General features: G+C 43.0%; 1 protein-coding gene across 1 annotated transcript in view; it reads right to left on the reverse strand.

Moving 5' to 3' along the window:
• Window positions 1–1,312: 1,312 nt before the first annotated feature.
• Window positions 1,313–19,283, reverse strand: part of pitpnm3 (PITPNM family member 3) — a 62,326-nt gene continuing 44,355 nt past the window's right edge. The window contains exons 9-19 of the mRNA XM_061072540.1: window positions 16,436–16,593; window positions 15,787–15,957; window positions 9,871–10,068; window positions 8,857–9,005; window positions 6,587–6,703; window positions 3,128–3,244; window positions 2,892–3,040; window positions 2,531–2,680; window positions 2,134–2,317; window positions 1,802–1,930; window positions 1,313–1,636 (exon numbers count right to left, since the gene is read on the reverse strand). Coding sequence (XP_060928523.1) covers window positions 1,313–1,636; window positions 1,802–1,930; window positions 2,134–2,317; window positions 2,531–2,680; window positions 2,892–3,040; window positions 3,128–3,244; window positions 6,587–6,703; window positions 8,857–9,005; window positions 9,871–10,068; window positions 15,787–15,957; window positions 16,436–16,593 — 1,846 coding nt within the window. The remainder of the gene's footprint in view (window positions 1,637–1,801; window positions 1,931–2,133; window positions 2,318–2,530; window positions 2,681–2,891; window positions 3,041–3,127; window positions 3,245–6,586; window positions 6,704–8,856; window positions 9,006–9,870; window positions 10,069–15,786; window positions 15,958–16,435; window positions 16,594–19,283) is intronic.

Here is a 19,283-nt window from a genome sequence, read left to right on the forward strand (position 1 = left end):
TTTTTTGGTGAACTATCAATGTTCAATAGTCAATATATTTCCACATCTCGAAATGAATGGATGGAAAGCCTGAGTGCAGATGCAGCACTCATCAGCAGATTGATGTTCAGTCCTGTCACTCTTGCTCAGGTTGCTGCAGGAATATTGTGTCCAGGCAAATCTTTAATTGTTTACTTTCCCTCTTTCAGTTCTTTTCTCCTGCTCTCGCTTGTGCTTTTGGACTTAAAGTTTATCGATAAGAAATAATCATGCTTCTGTGACTTAGAGCGTAAAGGCTGTAATATATCAGGCGCACCAAAGAACATAATTTAATCAAGATGGAAGTTTATTGACTTTGCCGGAACTTAACAACAGCGAGCAAAATCAATCTGTGTTTGTGTCGCTGCTCTGCCGAGGCCTCGGGCTCTTAAAAGGTTTAATAGACGATGGCGTGAAGTGAAAGGTTGTATTATTCATTTACTAATGTCGTGTTAATGTTCGCTGCAATAAATGTGACAGCGATTGTTATTCTGAGGTGTGGCAACGATCCAGAGACACAGAATCTGACAGTTTTCACCTCGCTGATCAGAGGCTGTCTGGGAAAGACTGGGCTGTTTGACTTGAACAACATTATACAGCTACAAAATCAGGAGACTCATTTGTATGAATCTGATGTTAATGGAGCTTACACCTCACAAGGGACTTAAAGCCAGAATATTTCAGCCTCTTTTCATTCAAAATTGACAATTTTTCTACTAATGTGTTTCTTAAAGGTTCCCAGTCTTGATGAAAGTGTTATTTTGGAGTGCCTCCAAACTGATTTGTTTACAGGAACAGCTAAAACCTTGTATATGATGCAGACCATCGTGATCAGACATGTTCTTAACAAGCAAACACAAAACACTTTAGCGGTATTATGTGCTGAGAGAATGTGAGGGCACCTGAAAAGTCAGTAATAGTCCGTCAAGTGCACATGAAGACTGTATATGTACAGAACTACAGCGATTTCAAACTAAGTCTGCAAACAAGGTTGTTTACAAAAAACATTTTAGGTAGATTTTTCTTCAGTTTTATCAGTTCACCTTGTGGTGCTCTTTACTAAAATGAGTAGTTATCTGTAATTAGTGGTGAAATTGTACTTTTGGACATATTTGACCACACAATGCTTATTTCTCATCTGCTCATGTTTCCTGTGTGAAGGTAATCCTACCAACCTGGAATTGTAGTTTAAAATTCAAACTTGAACAATAATATCTCACCTTGGCCCTGGACACTGACACCTCATTGTTCTCCTCTTCTGTCCTCCTGCAATCCCTCAATCTCTTTCTTCACGTCAGGGAGTCGTGTCTCCGCGATGCATGGAGGGCCGTCCCCATGGACCTTGTCCTCCTCCACCTCCTCCGACCCCGTGGTCCTTATCAGATTCCGGCTGGCTCTGTGCTCGCTCAGGCTTGGGGTTGGGCGTGCAAGGCGGGTCGGGCTGCTGCACCGACATGGTCCTGCGCAGGTGGGTGCGCTTACACAGGAAGTCGGGCTTTGCCGGGAGACCAAACGAGCCTTTCCTCAGGACCATGCGGACCGAGGAGGACTTCTTGGGTCGAGCTCTGTGTCCAAACTGAAGGGTTGAGAGGTGCGCTGCGTAGCCCTCACTCAAAAACTACACACAGAAGAAAAGGGTTAGAAAATCAGAAAGACTGAAGCTAGAAGTTAAAGAGAAAAATCAAGAAAACAATCAAATGCTTTCAGCTAAAATAGACAGTTAGAGACACCATGAAAAGCTACTTAAGAAAAGGATAAGAGGAAGAAATGGGAATTGAGTTACCTGGCATTGATTCTGGTATTTCTTAGAAGGTCTGCCAACAATATAAATCTGTGAGGGGCTTAGCCCGAGCATGTTGTAAACGGAGATGTCCTTCATGGAGCCATAAGCAGAGTTGATCTTAATATGACACTAGTGAGAGAGGACATGATCAGTCAGAGATGTGTGTGGCATTTCAATGCAGTACAACCCAAGGCTACAACACTACGAGCTTGTTAATGACAGAGAGAGAAGGAAATGGAGAGATCGCTGCAGGGCAGAGAACAAAATGTATCACATGCTTTATTAGAAAGATTAACTGGACAGGTAATGTCATGGTGTCGGTTTTTCTGCACCTCCTGTATGAGGTTCCTGAGGAAGATGGTCTTCTGCCGCAGGGGATCGTGAACCAAGCCTTCAGAGAAGAAGATCATCCCGTGGGGGAAATTGTGCTGCGAGAGCCACGACACCACGCGCTGCTTCTGCATGTCAGGGCGGCCTGTGATGTAGATGATCAGATATCCCAGGTCCTGCCAGTGCCTGCATGCAAAATACACAGCATCAAACAGCCTTCAGAGGGTATTAACTCTGATCAGCGGTATTAACATGGACGTGCTGAAAAGGCTTTGTCTGCACACGAGCACACGCATTCTGAATTTCCATATTCTAAGCCTTTTTCTTGATTTGATTTCCACACTTGGATAGACGCACAAAACACACACTCGCACGCATTCAGAGGCTGCTGCCGGTTACCTGACAACATCCACAGCTCCGGGGCGGACCTTGGGGTCGCTGCCCATGATTGACACACTGGCGGCGAAAGAGCCGTCGATGCTGAAGACCACACACTCCATGCCCCGTGGCAACACAGTGAGGTAGGCCTCTGCACTCGTTTGATCCCCCCTGAGGATACGCCGGGGAAAAAAAGAGAGAGAAACGTGAAAGTGCATTTGCTACACACGGCTGTTACTCCGTTCTCGATCGACCTTTATATTCCACTCGCTGACAAAGAGCACAGACATGGGCCCTGATTCAATAACACTCTCATTTTTCCATGTATTGCTACGTCTGATTAGATCATTGAGCACACTCTCAACGCCACACGGATGCTTACTTGACCACCATTTTAATGGGGTAGACTCCCTGGCCGAGCTTCTTGCTCTTGGGGATGGTGTATGTGACTCTGCCGCTGCTGTTGGCCACCTCGGTGTCAAAGTGCACCCAGCGGCCGGACTGAGGCTGGGTCATCAGCAGAACGTCCACCTGGCAGGGGCGAGGACATGGTGAGTCTTTCTTAAACACACAACAACACACATCAGCGGTAATACAAAAAAAAAATCACAAGGTCACCTTCTCCCCCGTCAGAGTGACCATGTCCAAGGGGCCGTACATGAAGCGCCCCACCAGGGTTTGATGTCCGTCCTCGGTGGCGATGATGTCGTTCACCCTGTGGTTGGCTGTGACGTTCTACGGTAGAAAACCAGACGCAGCATTAATCAATCAATCAATCAATCAAGTTTTATTTGTATAACCCACATTCACAAATCACAATTCGTCTCATAGGGCTTTAACATGGTGTGACATCCTCTGTCCTTAACCCTCAACAAGAGTAAGGAAAAACTACTAAAAACCTTTTTAACAGGTAAAAATATGAAGAAACCTCAGAGAGAGCAACATGTGAGGGATCCCTCTCCCAGGACGGACAGAAGTGCAATAGATGTCAAGTGTAAGAAAACCTCATCAGGATTAAAGTTTTTAGTAGCATCAATGAGGGTAAACATTTTTCAATACTATAAGTGAAGCAGTCCTGCTGCAAGAATAGTCTCTGGTCAGCAGCCAGCAAGATCACGTTCCAGCATCAGGATGGGATCCACTATAATCCACAGTCATTGTCCACTGCCGCCAGTTAGAATCCATTACCAGCTGCCGCCTCGGTCGTGGTCCACCATCATCCGATGCCAACGCGACAAAGGATCCTCCATTACCACTACGATCAGCAGGCACGATACAGAATCCACCGAACTGGATCCACCATTGCGAACCATTAAACGCTTCAATCTGGACAGTCACATCACGGGTTTAACCATATGCTAACCCTGCGTCCTCCATGTTAGAGGAAGGGAGGTGAACCAAAGCAAAAGTCAACATCAAAATAAATGTTTCTTAGATATGGTTTCTGCCATTTTAGGTATTTCTCATCGCACTGATGTATGTTCAAGCCTTCATGTCACTCACAAGTTTGGGTTGAATTAGTTATTTGATGCTTTAAAAACAGGGTGAAACATCATGATTGACTGATTCCCGATTGGCCGAGCACATGTATCGATGTGACTCTGATACCAAGGCTCCCTCGCCCAATTGGCTACAAGATGGCAGCGTCCGTAACCGGGGGTATTTTAGCTAAATTTCTGGATATTGTTAGGAAGTGGAGATGCATGTCCATCTTTAATCTCAATACGACACACACACACACATTGCAGACGTGAGGACGAATTGGCTTTGGTGTCTGCTTCAGCTACCGAGAGCCTCGAAAACAAACACATTTAAAATCCCCTCTGGAGTTTGCCCTTGTGTGACCACCTCTCTCCGAGTGTTTGAGACGCACAGCTCTCCACAGCATGAGTGGAGAGAGCTGGAGTTGTCTCTGCTTAGATGTGTCAAAGCCTCTGAAGTGTATGTACTGTGGGACCTCAGAGAAAAGAGTGTTAAGCCTCCTTGTCATGATCTTTTCTCCACATTTTACCATTCAGTGAACACCTCTAAGTGAGCCGGCAGAGAAAGACTAATCCCTAAATCTCTCCTTGCATAGATGTTGGGTTTTAATAGTGTACTAAGTGCACCCTAATGCACCATTTTCCAACTGGACCACCATGTCAGAAATTGAACTTATATATAGCACTTTCCTGGTCTTAGCGACAACTCAAAGGGATTTACACGACATGACCTATTCTCACACACAGACACACAGCTGGGGATCGAACCACTGACCTTCTGATCAGAGGACAATCCGCTCCATGAGCCACAGCCTCTCCTGCTTTTACGAATAAAATCCTTATTTGTTTGAAAGAAGTATAGGAGTCACAGTGTATATAAACATACTGTGAAGTACAAGTTTATTAGTAAAAAAAAAGGCAACACCAATATTTACTAATTACCTCTGCCATGAAAGTTACTGTATGTTTTCACCCCTGTCCATTGGTTTGATTGATTGTTTCTCAGCAAGACCACGCAGAAACTTCCACATGGATTTTAAAACATTTCAACAAGAGCCACCACCAGAGGAGATTGTAGAAAAGCATTTAGAAAAACTATCTCTTCACAATCAGACTTTTCAAATTACAAACTCATTCTACAGTTCTGTGAAACAATGATTCACTGGATGCGCAAACATGTCATCATCTTGTCATCTTCAGTTTAATTCCCTTCTTTTCCCCCTTTTAATTGTCTCAGTATTTCCTTAAAACTTGGTGGGAGGACTGGCCGAGAGATAACACATTAAATATCATAGTGGATGAACATTGCGTCAGTTATTTTTTAAATATTTGCACTTATTTCCCAGGTGATAATACATGGATCTTAATCAGGGCTGTTCATTGGACTGATATCTATGAGTACTTTGGTGCAGCTTGATTGAATATCAGGAGACCACTGATCATCGGTGTTAACTTTAAAATGCTCTGAAGTTTACTGCACATGATAAATATTGCTAATTCAATTACCAGCGTCCTGGTTGTATTTTAATATTTCGCCACACATGGGGATGGTAACGGATTTAAAGGATGTGACACCTAACAGCTGTTATCCTGCATTAGCTCTGTCAACATTTAATAGTTTGCCAGCCTGAGGTCTCACCTGCACGTCACGATATGTGCATAAATCATCACAGCCCTATGTGATACGAGGGCGCCTGTCACTGTTCCCTATCTACTCCGATTCCCCGACGCGGTGCACTGAGAGCTCTGCGTGTTCCTCGGTGACAACAGGAAAGCCTCAGTATCAGCAGACAAAACGGTGGTGGAGTTGATTTGGAGAATCAGACCCCTGCCTGCCAGGGAGCAGCAAGTACAAAAAAACAACAGGCCCTCTCCAGCTGTGACAGAGACCTCTTGCCAGGCAGAGGAAGATCAGAAATAGATGCCAAGCCTCTCGGAATAGTATCACTCTGCAGCAGATGAGCCGGCCGTGTCCAGATTGAATCAGGACTGAGCAGCTCTCCATCTCCGCACAATGAATTGCTTTCAGGGCGGGGGCAACTTGTCAAGGCGTCTTTTCTCTAAGCACTCACATCCCTGGACCGAGGTGAGAGCACGGACTAAATGACGGGGGAAAAAAAGAACACCTTTGTGGACTCAAATATAGAAATGTTTCCATGACACTCTGGTTATTCAGTTCTATTTATAGTGTAATGAAAAGCAAGCAGTCATTAAATCCTCGTTGTTGGAACATGGCAGATAAAAGGAGCGTTCGCTGATCAGCAAAGTGACCTTGACTGTTCTACTCTGCACGGCTCTGAGGCAGCAAGTGATTATCTGTGCCTGTGCTTCAGAGCATCAAGGTTTAAGTGTGGGAGTATTTTCAGGAGTTCAAACCATTCATGACAACCACATTATAAAATCATGCAACCTTAAGCGATGTGGTAACATTTTTTTCCTGCTGTGTGGGTGTGTTAGTGTTGACCACATTGCAGGTTGTGTAATATCTTGAGTTTCGTTAAAATATTCATACATTTGTTCACATAAAGTTAGAATATGAGCTTCAACATTTCTATTTGCGCTTTTGATACTAGAGCAAACTTGGACAAATTATTACCCTTAGCTTGACGTGTGTCCTCCTTCGAAGCCATTTTTCTCGTGGACTGGAGGGAGAGAACGGAGCAGAGTCCAAATTGTCGGTCTCCTGGTTCTTCACACAGTCACATCGCATGAGCTGTCGATAAACACACACACACGTATAAGAGCAGGTATGTGCACATGCAAGCCTCTGAAATCACATCTTTCTATCAGGGGACAGGTTGGTCTGTTAGTAATAACTCTCCTGAACCCTTTCCTGGTGTAGCACAGATATAATAATAATAATTTGATAGGTTTCCCACCTGAAGCTTTGAAAATTACACCTGCAGCTGGTTTTGATCTAATGGAAAATGTTTGCAACATGAGCAACAGTGACACAGAGTAAGGTGCTAAGGCATGAGTTAGGATACTCAGAAGATAATTACTGCTCCCGACATGAAAGCAGCCGTTCATATACACATTCCTGACTCAATGGCCTGGACCTTGATACATAGCAACAGCGAAAGACATTTTCTTAGATACACTGAATTTGAGCTTAAAGGAAAAACTATAATTTAACAAATTTATTTCTGTGTGGCTCTGTAATTCCTTGACATCCATTCAAGATATAGAGTCGAGTTGAAAACCACTGAGCCAAAATACTAATCTTCTAAGTTTATTAGCTTCCTGCTGGTACCTGATGCCACTTCTTATTTACTATATGCTCTCTTCATTCCACTCACGTTGTCCTCTCATGGAGGACCGGCTGCTGCAGACGGTGGCGGGTGAAGAGATTGTTCTTTTTTTCTCTTCTTCTTCTTCTCTGGGAGCCCTGCTTGCTTTCTAATGATCAAGTTCAAACACTGCTCGTGTTTCCATTTACTTTTAATAGGACATGACACAAAGTGCTTGTTGTTGTTTTTACATCTTTTTCATTATCATGGACGTACTTATGCACGCCACACAATGAACCCAGTTACAGATGTGACTCATTCACAGGCAACTCAGTGGGTAGATGGTCAGATTAAGGGGTTGGAACACAACACATGCTAACTGTACTTAGCTACAGTTATGATTGAAATGCCTAATGCTGTGTCATCATTGACAAACCCCTACTTCACTATAAAGGAACCTGTATATAAAGAAGTATATTGTGAGCTCATCGGCAAAAGAAAAATAATACTTTCGGACAATACTCTACAACAAAAAAGTCGGATGGTGGAAAATCCCACATGAAATTTAAATGTCTCCCTCCTCTCTACTCTCCACCGTGAGAGCAATGCATGATGGTACATATTGCTCAGATAGTGACCATTGGTCGTAAACTTCCTGCCATGATGCATTGTGGGAAACAATGGGTCTTCAGCTTCTTTGATAATCAGGAAATAGGGAATTAGTTAATTTGAATATAAACCAATTAAAACATGCAAGATACTATATTTTCGGCCAATTAATTCAAGTCCAGTAATGAACATACCTTCATTAATGTCTGGGAACACTTCATTTACTGTTTGAGAACTACAACCTTTTGTTACCAGCCGGCTTCCTCGCTCTGTGCAGCATTGCAGATTTACTTGCTTGTTATTTCTGTGTTTTTCCATCTATTTGAAGCTAAAAACTAAGGGGATATATTTATTCAAGGATGGATGGCTGCAGGGCGACCAAGTAAAAACAATGCTCCCCTGGAACTAATATTTCACAGAGATGTATTTCCCTCTTGTTTACTGTTTTTCTCACTCCAACACACGGCTGCGGAAAATAAAAGGTCAAGGGAAAATTGAGTCATCGTCCTTTTTGTCCGACTCAACATCTATGACTCCTGGGTCCAGTTGACTCCAGGTAGTAGTGTGTGAATGCCACAATCATTTACAGCATTACATGCAGTGATAATGTTTGATAATGGTGTAGAATTATTTTCTGAGTGGTTAACTAAACTTGTTCTGAGTTTGGGATTCATGTGAAAACGAATGGCCTGTACAGAACACGAGGGATGTACTGTCAGAGCAAAGTGCACAAACAACCTTTCCACCTTTCGTTTGAGAACTTCAGTATTTTGAGATGTGACTCAGCAAGTGTCAGAAAGGGTAATCCACATTTCCCCCTGTCTTATTATAGTCTTACTGCGAGACATCATCCTGCAATGACCTTAAGACGACTAGAGCAGCCTTCGCTTGCACGGAATAAAATATCCTAATCAATCCCAGAAAATAACTAAAACATTCCTTTAGCGAAGAAAAAAAAGCTTTGAATTTGCACATTTATATTAATCCTGTGCGAACAGTCGGCTGAACAATAATAAAGTCTTCCTACCTGCCGGAGAACAAAAGCTGCTACGTCAGTGGACTCCCAGTAGGAGGCGTGAAAAAGGTGCGGCAGAGCCACAGTTGGGAAGGCTGTTAGCACATCAGGGCAGTACAGAGCAAAGTCCAGCCTCTTAGAGCCCCACCAGCTACTGGAAACTAAAACACACAAAACACGTTCAGAGAAATAACGAAAGTGTTGGAAAAGTACATTTATTAAAGTGTAAAACAGTTTTAAAGTACATGTATCTTATTCATATGAGATGGAATATTGCTTTAAGATATGTTGCATTTTAGGTTGGCGTTGGGCCTATGTTATCTTCCGGAAACATGATCATGAACAGGCTCAGAGACAGTTTCATCCCCCAGGCCATAAGACTTTTAAACTCCTCTGAACTGCAATAACTCCACCAAACCAGCACCGTGGCATATCTGTATATTTGCACCAGCACCGTAATAAGCATATTTGAATATTTGCACTACTGCACAATTGAACACTTGTTGTTTTATTTTTCTCTTTATCTGTAAAGATATATATTTAGATATATATATTTTATTTTCTATTTTAAATGTTTAATATTCTATTTTATTCTATTTTATTGATATTCTATTTTATTCTATCTTATACTATTACTGAGCATTGCTTAAAGAGAGCCTGTGACCCAAGTATTTCTTTGCCAGCGACTGCTTCATGTTATCTCTGTGCATTTGACAATAAAAATCTTGAATCTTGAATCTTGAATCTTGAATCTTAAAAGAAAATATCTTTCTGGAGCTTGGGGCCTCAGAACAATAACTTAACTTAACTTAACTCATCATACACAATAAATACTTTAATTTTGGATACTTGGTACTCTTAACCGAGTGGAACTGGTGAATTCACTACAGTAAATGATGCATTGCTCCTTCCATCACTGATAGAGGACATTTACAGTCAACTGAAGAGCTGAAACCTTCATCTACAGGAGGTACTCGACTAAATGAGACAAAGTTATCTTCCCACTGTCTCTTTCATCACACTCACTGTTGGCGATGGTGTTTCCCAGCTGGCCCATGGAGCAAATTGACGTTTCGCTTTCCACACTGGTCACGCTGTTTCTGCGACCTCCCTCCTCTCTCCCTCCTCCCTCGGTGGTGGTCTCGGAGGGCTGCTGTGAAGCCGGACCTCCTTGGGCCTGTTCTCCTTCTAAAAAGATGTTGGCGTGGCCTTGGATGCTTTCCACTGGGGAGGGGTGGGGTGGGAGGGAGAGGGAAGAGACAAGGACAAACAAGGGAAGGAAACGCTTTGATCACACAACAACTGACTGGCCTCAATTTTTAAATCAATGCTGTTATTTTGCCTAATAGGATCGCCCCCTGCTGTGTATCGACCCGCTCTGTGTTTTACTGAGGGAAACGAAACACAAGCACTGACAGAGGCTTCTTTAGTCTGAGTCTGGCAAAGCATCTCGCTCTGGCGCCCTGCTCACAAGTATTTATCAGGTTTTGTTCCCTCCCAGCGGAGAAGAACGTCTCCGAGCGTCTCTCTCCGATTTGTTGGTTGATGATACTGTATAACAAGAAAATTAGAGTTTTCCCCGGAGGCCCGGCTGCACCGGTCATCGTGGATCCACTTGCTATTCCCTGAGCCGAGAAGAAACACATTTCATCAATAATTTAATTGTCAGGGAGGCAAGTGTCTACCAGGTCCGTTCAATAGCACACTATGTTAAAGGTGACAACAGGCTGGAGACAAAAGGAGCACAGGAGGCTGACACAGCTAAAAGCCGACTCAGTCTTTGACAACATTCCCACATGTCTTATTATTCTACCTGTATTATAACCCAGGGGAGTCCTCATCATCCTCTCAGCTAGGCCTTGCAAGTTGCTGTGGATCTGCTATGAAAGTGCAAATAGCCCGACTCCCCACTGACTAATTGGGGACCCGTGCACTGCTCTGTGTGCAACGGGTAAAACGGCAACCTCAGTCATGACCCCGTAAACCAAACTGTTTTCCCACACCACTGAAGATGGGATGTGATCTATTCCTTTGTATGTATGTCACAAACAAGCCGATACTCAAAGGCTCAGATGACGCCACTTATGTATGTATCAGGTCACACACGTACTCGCCCCAGTTTTATTGTAAGACACATCAATCCACTGGAACATCCTCGTAAGTGGTGGAGTGGACATAGGGAATAAATTGGGAGGGTGAGCAGGGAGCAGCATGTGGTAGGAGAGCGAAGATAAAAAACGAGAGCATGTGTCCCTGCTTGCCTGCAAATGTTCACCAGAACACATCGTACCTGGGTGGTTCTTTTGTGGGAGCATCGGTCTAGAAAGAACAGATCCTCCTAACAGCATCGTGTGGCACAGATTTCTCTGTTTGCACGACTTCCACTCACATTAAACACAAACATTACAATCGAAGACATCACCTCCTCTTGTGGACGGCGTGTGCGCTCGCATGCCTTCAGTGTATTTAACCGGGGGATCAGTTTAGGTGCATGTATCCCATCTATCCCCCAGAACGGTCAGCCGAGCCCATGAAGCAGCCGGTTATTGGCAGGTTAACCTGTCCTCTGTTGACGGGGGGGAATGGTTATAAATAAACCGTCAGATGCAGCCACATGGTGCGTGTTTTGTCTGGGAGGGATTGGCGTCTGTGCAGAATACAGATTAACGGCCGTCCTCTCAGGCGTGAGGGAGAATCAGGTGCGGTTAATAAATCCTCTCCAGCGAGGTGAAGAACAATCCTCAGTCAGACTATCAGGATTATGAGGATAAGGGAATCTGACGTAAACTGTGTTGTGCCGACAGATCGTGTGTTTAAATCAGGCAGGGAATATGTTTTACGAGAAAAAACATATATTACAAAATAATGATAATTTGGCTGATTTAAATTGATCGACAACAGGTTTATAAAATATCTGTCACACTGTAGATCATACTATAAAACCAGTATTTTAGGTTATAATACAGAAAGCTACTCTCCATTTTTATGAAGAATTTAGCATTATACTGAAACAAACAAGGCAAAGACATCACATTGGGCTGTGATAAACTCCTTACCATTTTCTGACACTTACAAAAATATATTATACCACAATATTATTAATTCATTTATTTTAATCGCTCCTGCTCGTCAGGCCGTCAGCTTCCATAGTAACCCTCTGTCATCAGTGTGTGTGTGTGTGCAAGGACACGGTGAAGCACTTCAGATTAATCTCTGTGCAACTGCAGCTGCGAATCATTAAAAGTAATAATAGTTTTTTGAAATCAGCTTCTCTGACCTTGAGTTTGTTATGCATCACTTGCTAAAAATATCACACATGTATTTTCAAGGTTCTGCTTCAGGCTGCAGGTGATGAGTTGAAATCCAACTTCTACGCTTTGGTCAAATGTTCGATCTTGATGGGTTTCGTGCCGGCGAAATATCAGGACCAATTTTTACCGGGCAGGTTTTTTGCAGAAATGACTGGTTTGCGAGATTGTTTTCCACAACAGAGCACAGATTACAGATTTGTACCGTTATCATGACAACGGAATGCGTGACACCAGTCTCCGCACATTTTCTCCAATGAAAACGTGCAGCAACAAAAAACAGGGCCATTGTACATGCTGCAGTGATTACAGCAATCGTACCTGCTCTTTAGAGTGCACACACAAACAAACACACATACACACACACACACAAAACACACCTACAGCAGACCATCTGTTTTCATTAGTGAGCCCTGCCTAACACCTCTGAGAGAAGATTTATTCTCTTCTTCTTTCTCAGTCTCTGGAACGTAAGCACGACTCTGTCTCTCTTTGTTTCAGCAAAACCAACGAGCAGAAATAGAGAGAGAGTGAGAGAGATAAAGCGAGAGAGAGAGAACACTGACTGATGAATTTTGAATACAAATTCTAAATATGTGTGGCAGAATCAAAAATAGAGGAGCATCAAAAAACTGCACAGCCTGGCACTAAGGATGGAGCTACATGGGGACGAAGATGGAATACAGTTATGGTAAAAGTGTGAGTGGATGCCGACAAGTGTGTTTGACAATGAGAGAAAAGAAAAGAGGTCAAATAAAAACTCAGTCCCATTAAATGACGAGTGTGGACACGGAAAGATTAAGACGAAATGACGAGGCGGGGGCGAGCGAAACAGCTGATGGCGGTGGTAAAAATGAAGGACAAGGCGATAATTCATAATGCGATGGAGGATGATTGCACTCTGGCCTTGAAACGTCTTTGTAGCTAAAAAATGAGACGGAAAGAGACTTTTAACTCGGCGACCTCCCCCTCCTGTCCTCCGCACGCTCTTCCCCAACTTCCTATTAGCAAGTGCCTGTAAAATAATCACATCACGTCACCATCAGCTACGTGTTCAATACAAAAACATATTACAATTCCATGTAAGTTTGACGTCTTGGACGATCATATTTCCCACTGGAGTAAATCAATAGGAAGAGGGCTCATTCTCTCCATATTAGCGGCATTCATCATAATAAAACCCGCATGGTTGATGGGTTCGAATGTGAAAGCCATACCCATAGGAGTCTGCCTGGATCGGCTCTCCATGACTCCATAGCAACTAATTACCATATTACTGAGCAGGAAATGGGCGACGTGTGCCACTGTCTCTCCTGTGCGAGCGAGTGTGTGTTTGTAAGTCCGCCTCTGCCTGAAAGCCCCTGTCTATGGTTTTTTAATTTAAAAAACGTAATTTGACAGCAGCCAAGTCCGATCAATGGAACGGGCGACGCAGGCCAGTAATTAAAACCCAGTACAGCTGCAAGCCGCCGCCACCGCCGCAACCGACGCCGCGTGTCTGCCTTTACAGTCCATCACCTTTATCTGCACCACTGGCTCCACGAGGCGCCAAGCGTCCTGCTTTGTGACTGCCTGAACATGATTAAATTAATAAATCACAGCACTGGTATCCAGTATAATAAAAGCAGTATTTACTATCATGTGTCAGACATGTTTTTTCCGACACAGGTCACATACGAGCAGGAGGATTTACGCGTGTGCTGCCTGTTTAAACAGCAAACACATAAACTGTGTTCAATGATTCATTGAAAACAGACACAGACTGAGTGTAAAGATGGACGATATGACAGCTCTCGGGAAGTGTCTTGATCGCCACCTGGCTGCAGTTTGGTCATTAACCCTGTTTCCTCCATGTTAGTGGATGGGACATAGACCATAATAAAAAGGCAAAGTACATTGCAAATGTTTCGCAAAGATGGTTTCTGTAACTTTGTTAGTTCCTATATGACTCGTCGATCGTGGACCTCGATGCTGGGGCTCCACCCCCTGATTGCTACTGCACAGACACTTGCTCTAAATGATGTCATTGACACAAGATGGCAGCGTTCGCATAAAGGTTTTTTTTTCGGCCTTATTTCTGGATAGTGAGAGGAAGCACAGATATGTCGTCCATCTTCCTATCTCTCATGAAAAGTCACAAAGATGGAGTAAGTTACGTTGCTGGCAACCTCTTTCAATAATAGTTTTTTTTACAGTAGTTGGAAACTAGCGAAAAAGAGCAAGTGTGGAATCAGCAGTGAGATGGAAAACAATTTGATCAAGGGAGAAGAGTTTTTCCTCTTCTCTCACAGCTCCATTTTTTTCCATTTAAAGCCCAAATTTATGACCGTAATGAGCTCAAGGGATGTTTTTACAGGGATTGGCTTTCACAGTGAAACCGCTGATTAATGTTCCTGTCGACTTTATCGTTAGATGGAGAATTATACAACTGATTTTATACCATCCGACAAAGCCTAAGCACAAGATTGAGATATACTCTTATATTTGTTGGCTGGGTCTTTTAAAAATGTACTTTAACTTTCACAATGTTTGGAAATTGTTTTTACTTTTTCTTTATAATAAGGGATGATCATTACAGTGGGTGATATAACTGTAGCAGGGATTTTAAAGAGGTGAATTACCTCATTCATTTCATCTCGCTTTGTGAAAAAAATTAGCAATAAAGGAAGCACTTCTGCTATGAACCCACATTTGTCTTAATATGAATCATCATCATTAGCATCTCCTAGATTTTCTCCAAGTAATTGGTGAAAAAATTCTGTGTAAGAAAACTTAACGCAACTACACCAAAGTCAAATGAGTGTGTGTACTCATACATGGCAAATAAAGCTGATTCTGAACACGGCGCATTTAATAAATAGACTTTCAGTTTCCCTGCAAGCATTTTCAAATGTCTGTGTGTTGAGTAAAAGGGTTTGGATTTTTTTTTTAAAGCCTTAAGTCTTATCTTCCTATCTGGGTTGGTGCTCACAGACTGTTAACACAAGCCAGGAAGCCCTTGTCCTACTTTCTTTGAGTGAGGTAGGTGGTGAGAGAGACAGGAGGAACCAGGCGATGCGTCATAACTGCTGTTTAGAGCGAGTCTCCATGTCCCAAAAGTGGGCTGCAACATGCTTCAGATAAATCAGTGGCTCATTAAGGACTGCGTCTCCACAACCAGGCTCTCCAGAGGGATTACAGCAGGACTTTTCCATATCTGGAACACTAATATCTCACATACTGTGCCTGATCCTCAGAGAGCTCTTGCAGGGTAAAGGTATTGAACCACAAGAAGATGAAGTATAATTACTTCCAACTTCAGGCTTCGGGGGCAGGATTTAACGCTGCCTCTGCAGCAGATGGGATTGCAGCTCTGTATGTGTTCTGCATCCGTGCCTGTGCACATGTACACACATGGAAATTCACATTACTAAGTCATTGAATCTCTCCCCGCCGCTGTAATCTAGTCTCACAGACAGAATTCCTAAAAGGTTTCTCTGCAGCTTTGAAATGCAAAATCCAGAAGGTTATTAACATGGGACTAAAATCAGACTAGAAAAATTGATTAACCAATGAAATATTCAGCAGGAGCTGCTCTCACATCTACCCAAAAAATGGTAAATTGACTTTCTAGCTTTCGAATGGGCGATCTCACCTATGAGCATGGAGCGTCCGTCCCCCAGAGGGTAGCGCTGGTAGCGGGGCACAGCAAACGGCGGCAACTTGTGGAAGAGAGGCTGCAGCAGAGGCTCCAGTCTGGAGGCCGAAGGGTCCGAGGGGTAGAAGAGGTTGAAGATCTGAGAGCAGGCCGGATGGAGCTGACTCACTGAGGGTCAGAGAAGAAATGGACAAGCAAAATATGAGGTGAAGCTGAGAGCAATATTAGAGCATTTTAATAAAGTTATTGCCTTTGCACAGAGTGAACGTCCCGTACCGTTCAACAGCGTTATGGTATATAACCGTATGTATATATTTTTATATACCACACAAACTCGACCCACTTTCATCTGTACATGGTAGAAACTATTTATCTGTATATATCTATTCTGGATATGGCAATTGGTCACTGTCCAACCACTGTGAATGGATGTGTGCACTGTAGAAAAACCTTTCTTGTGGGGAAGAGTAGAGCATGAAAAAAACAATTTCACCTTGGATTGTAAAGCACAACAACTTTCAATACGCGGGAGGTCAGTCAGTTTAAAATGATTTGATTTCCCTTGTGTTTTTGCATTTTTTTCAGTTTGTACTTCTATGGGAAGAATTGAACTCTCATATGTACTTTGCATGTGTGTGCCTCTTACCCTGGACAGTAGGCAGCACGGTGCGTCTCATGGCCAGCACGAGGCCGAGCGGGCAGCCCAGCAGGAAGCAGTCCGACACCTCAAAGTCAAACCGGCCCGGGTTCAGCACCAGACTGGGGCTGCTGCTGCCACGCAGCTCCACGCCGTCTTTCATTAAACTGAAGAGACACAGACACAAAACATGGTATTTTATCAACCTGAGAACCTGATTATTTTTCACTTTGCACTTTCAGTGCTGGCCGTCTCTCAGCTGGCGACCAGCTGAAAACAGTTTGTCCTTCATTCTTTGGATGCAATTGTCAGGAGGACCTGAGAGATCCACACTGAAAAACCTCCAAGTCTCAAAGGCTTTTGACGGAAAGGGTTATTTTTATCCTCAGCTAATATATCTATTATGATTTTCTGTCCTTTTTATGTTGTATTTTATTTATATTTTATTATTTGTATCCCTTATCGCTGTGAAGGCCACTTACATACCTTGAAATACATAAATCAAAAATATTATAAGTTATTATTTATTAATATTACAATCATAATTGGCAAGTATTATATAGGAAGCAGGCAGGATTTTTAAAAGCCTTTATATACCACATTCAAGATGCTGCAACAATCTTTTATTCTTTTAAAGCCGTGAAGCAATAGCCGCTTAATATAGCGTCAGGTAAGTAATACCAGATGTATAGTTTGGGGATTCAACTATTTATTTCAACCCCATTCATTGTTCAGTTGTTGAAATAAGAATAGTTAAGCAAAGAAGAGTTTGAGTCTATGGCAGAACAGGAGATGGGTTAAAGCTAAAATCCTAAAAGTCAAAAATGTGCACGCTGAAATTGAGAAGGCAAATATCGTGGTCTTGACACAGTCAGCGCTGCTTTCGCTCGTCGGCCGGCGTGCTTAAAGACTCCGGGTCGTTGTCGGCACCAGCCCTTTATGAGCCGTTCATTCTGGATTCGCCAGCTGCATCATGCTTACAGCTGTTTGAACAGCCGAGCTCTGCTTCGTCTGTCTGCCTCTGCTCTCCAGTGAGCCAAGACTTCCCCCATTAAGACCTGCACTGGGAGCAAGGATTAGCCGACAGAGTCTAGCCATCTTCAAAAGTTAGATCAGCAGTGCTTTGATTGTCTTTAGCCTCCCTCTTAGTTTCCGTCTTGTCTCTTTTCATCTGTCCCGTCCTGTGGTATAAGTATTCACACAACTCCAAAAACTCCAAGACAGCAGCAGCATCTGTGTATATCTACTTTACGCACCACAGGGATGAGTGTGATTAAAAGAAAGGGGCTTATACTTCTGTGGACTGATGTCAAGTGTCCAATTACACCTTTCCTCAGACGCTTGGATTCTCCATCCTAGATGGGTTGAATACAATATTTGCTACATTAAGTTTAACTGCAAACTGTTAAAACCATGTTGTATAATCATGACAAACATAGCATTTGCCAATCGTTCTCTCTTGGACTGTTTCTTAATGAGCAATGATATAAAAGTCTAAACTCTAAATATAGGCGCAGCAAACAGATGATGCTGATGACTCCACATTAGCGGTTAATCATGTCTAACAGATTTTCGTATGGACATTAGTTATGGACGGAGGCTTCCTTTTTCATTGCTCCTTAGATTGAACAGATGACGTCCATTTAGGTGTTTTAGGTTATTTTTATCTCAGCTGTGGAAGTCAGCTTTATTGCCATTTGTTTAAACATCTGTGAAATTATGCAAAATAAACATTACTGACAGATTTTGGCAGAATAAGATAAAGGAAAAGAAAGGGTAACATAAAACAAATTTAAAAAAATCTACCATACTGTGTGCTGCAGTGAGTTTACTCTCTTGGGTCACATGACCTCAGGTAATCTCTAGCCAGGGCCAAGCGACATGTGAAATCATCTGAAAAGGAGTGAACCAGTCAGGAGGAATAACGTCAGGGAAAAGGAGTTTTAACAAACCCCTCGATGACTGGGAATATCCACCAGTATGTGGAGGGAAAAGAGCAAATCCTGGAGCAGAGGTAGCTCTCTGCTCGACCAGGCTTAATCAGGAGTGTAACAGGAAGTGAAGGGCGAGAAGTGCTCTGCCTTGAACACAGGGTGGCAAGAACCCTAAATTGACAGGATTGTGTCTTCGGCGACTGTCAGGCTGTTATGGTGTAAGCCCAGTGGAGCATGTGCTGTGGAATGGGAACACTGGTTTACTTGAACTGAGTCAACATGGCAGCTAAACCCCCCCCATCCAGACGTCCTGACCCAGCTAAATTCACCCGCAGCGCTCGGTCTCCCGCACAAACAGGCTGGCACAGACACAAACAGGCTATTTATAGATCAGCACAGGCCGGGCAGTCAAGCTGCAAATATTGATAAAGAGCAAGGAGCGAGACAGGGTGACACATTCCAGGAAAACCTGGACGGAGCCAGCGTGCAACATCTGGATCATTAATGCGAAGCTGTAACACACTCATCACTGATCGACAGAGGCTGTTTGACAAAAAGGGATGATGGAATTTCTAATCCCGCTCGGCACGTCTGATGTCTGATGTGCTTTGTTGCCGAGCTTGAGGGGTTTGTCTGGAGTATATTATGATATATGTGAGAATGAGTGATTATTATTTTTAACCTCTGTCAAGGAGGTTATGTTTTTATTACTGCATATCAGCATTATGCAAAATCACAACAATTTTATTGACGCTTTGGTAGAAAGGTGGTTATTCTATCACTTTCTTTAAATACTCAGCAATTTCCCAGGGAACAATTTATGGATGTTAAATGAATAATGCAGGTATATGAAGGGGCCTGATATCTATGAGTGAGGGTCATTTGCTGCAGCTGTTTTCTTTTAAATCCTTTTTGGTTTTCTG

This window comes from Limanda limanda, chromosome 6 (genome assembly GCF_963576545.1).
Source record: "Limanda limanda chromosome 6, fLimLim1.1, whole genome shotgun sequence".
Taxonomy (NCBI): Eukaryota; Metazoa; Chordata; class Actinopteri; order Pleuronectiformes; family Pleuronectidae; genus Limanda; species Limanda limanda.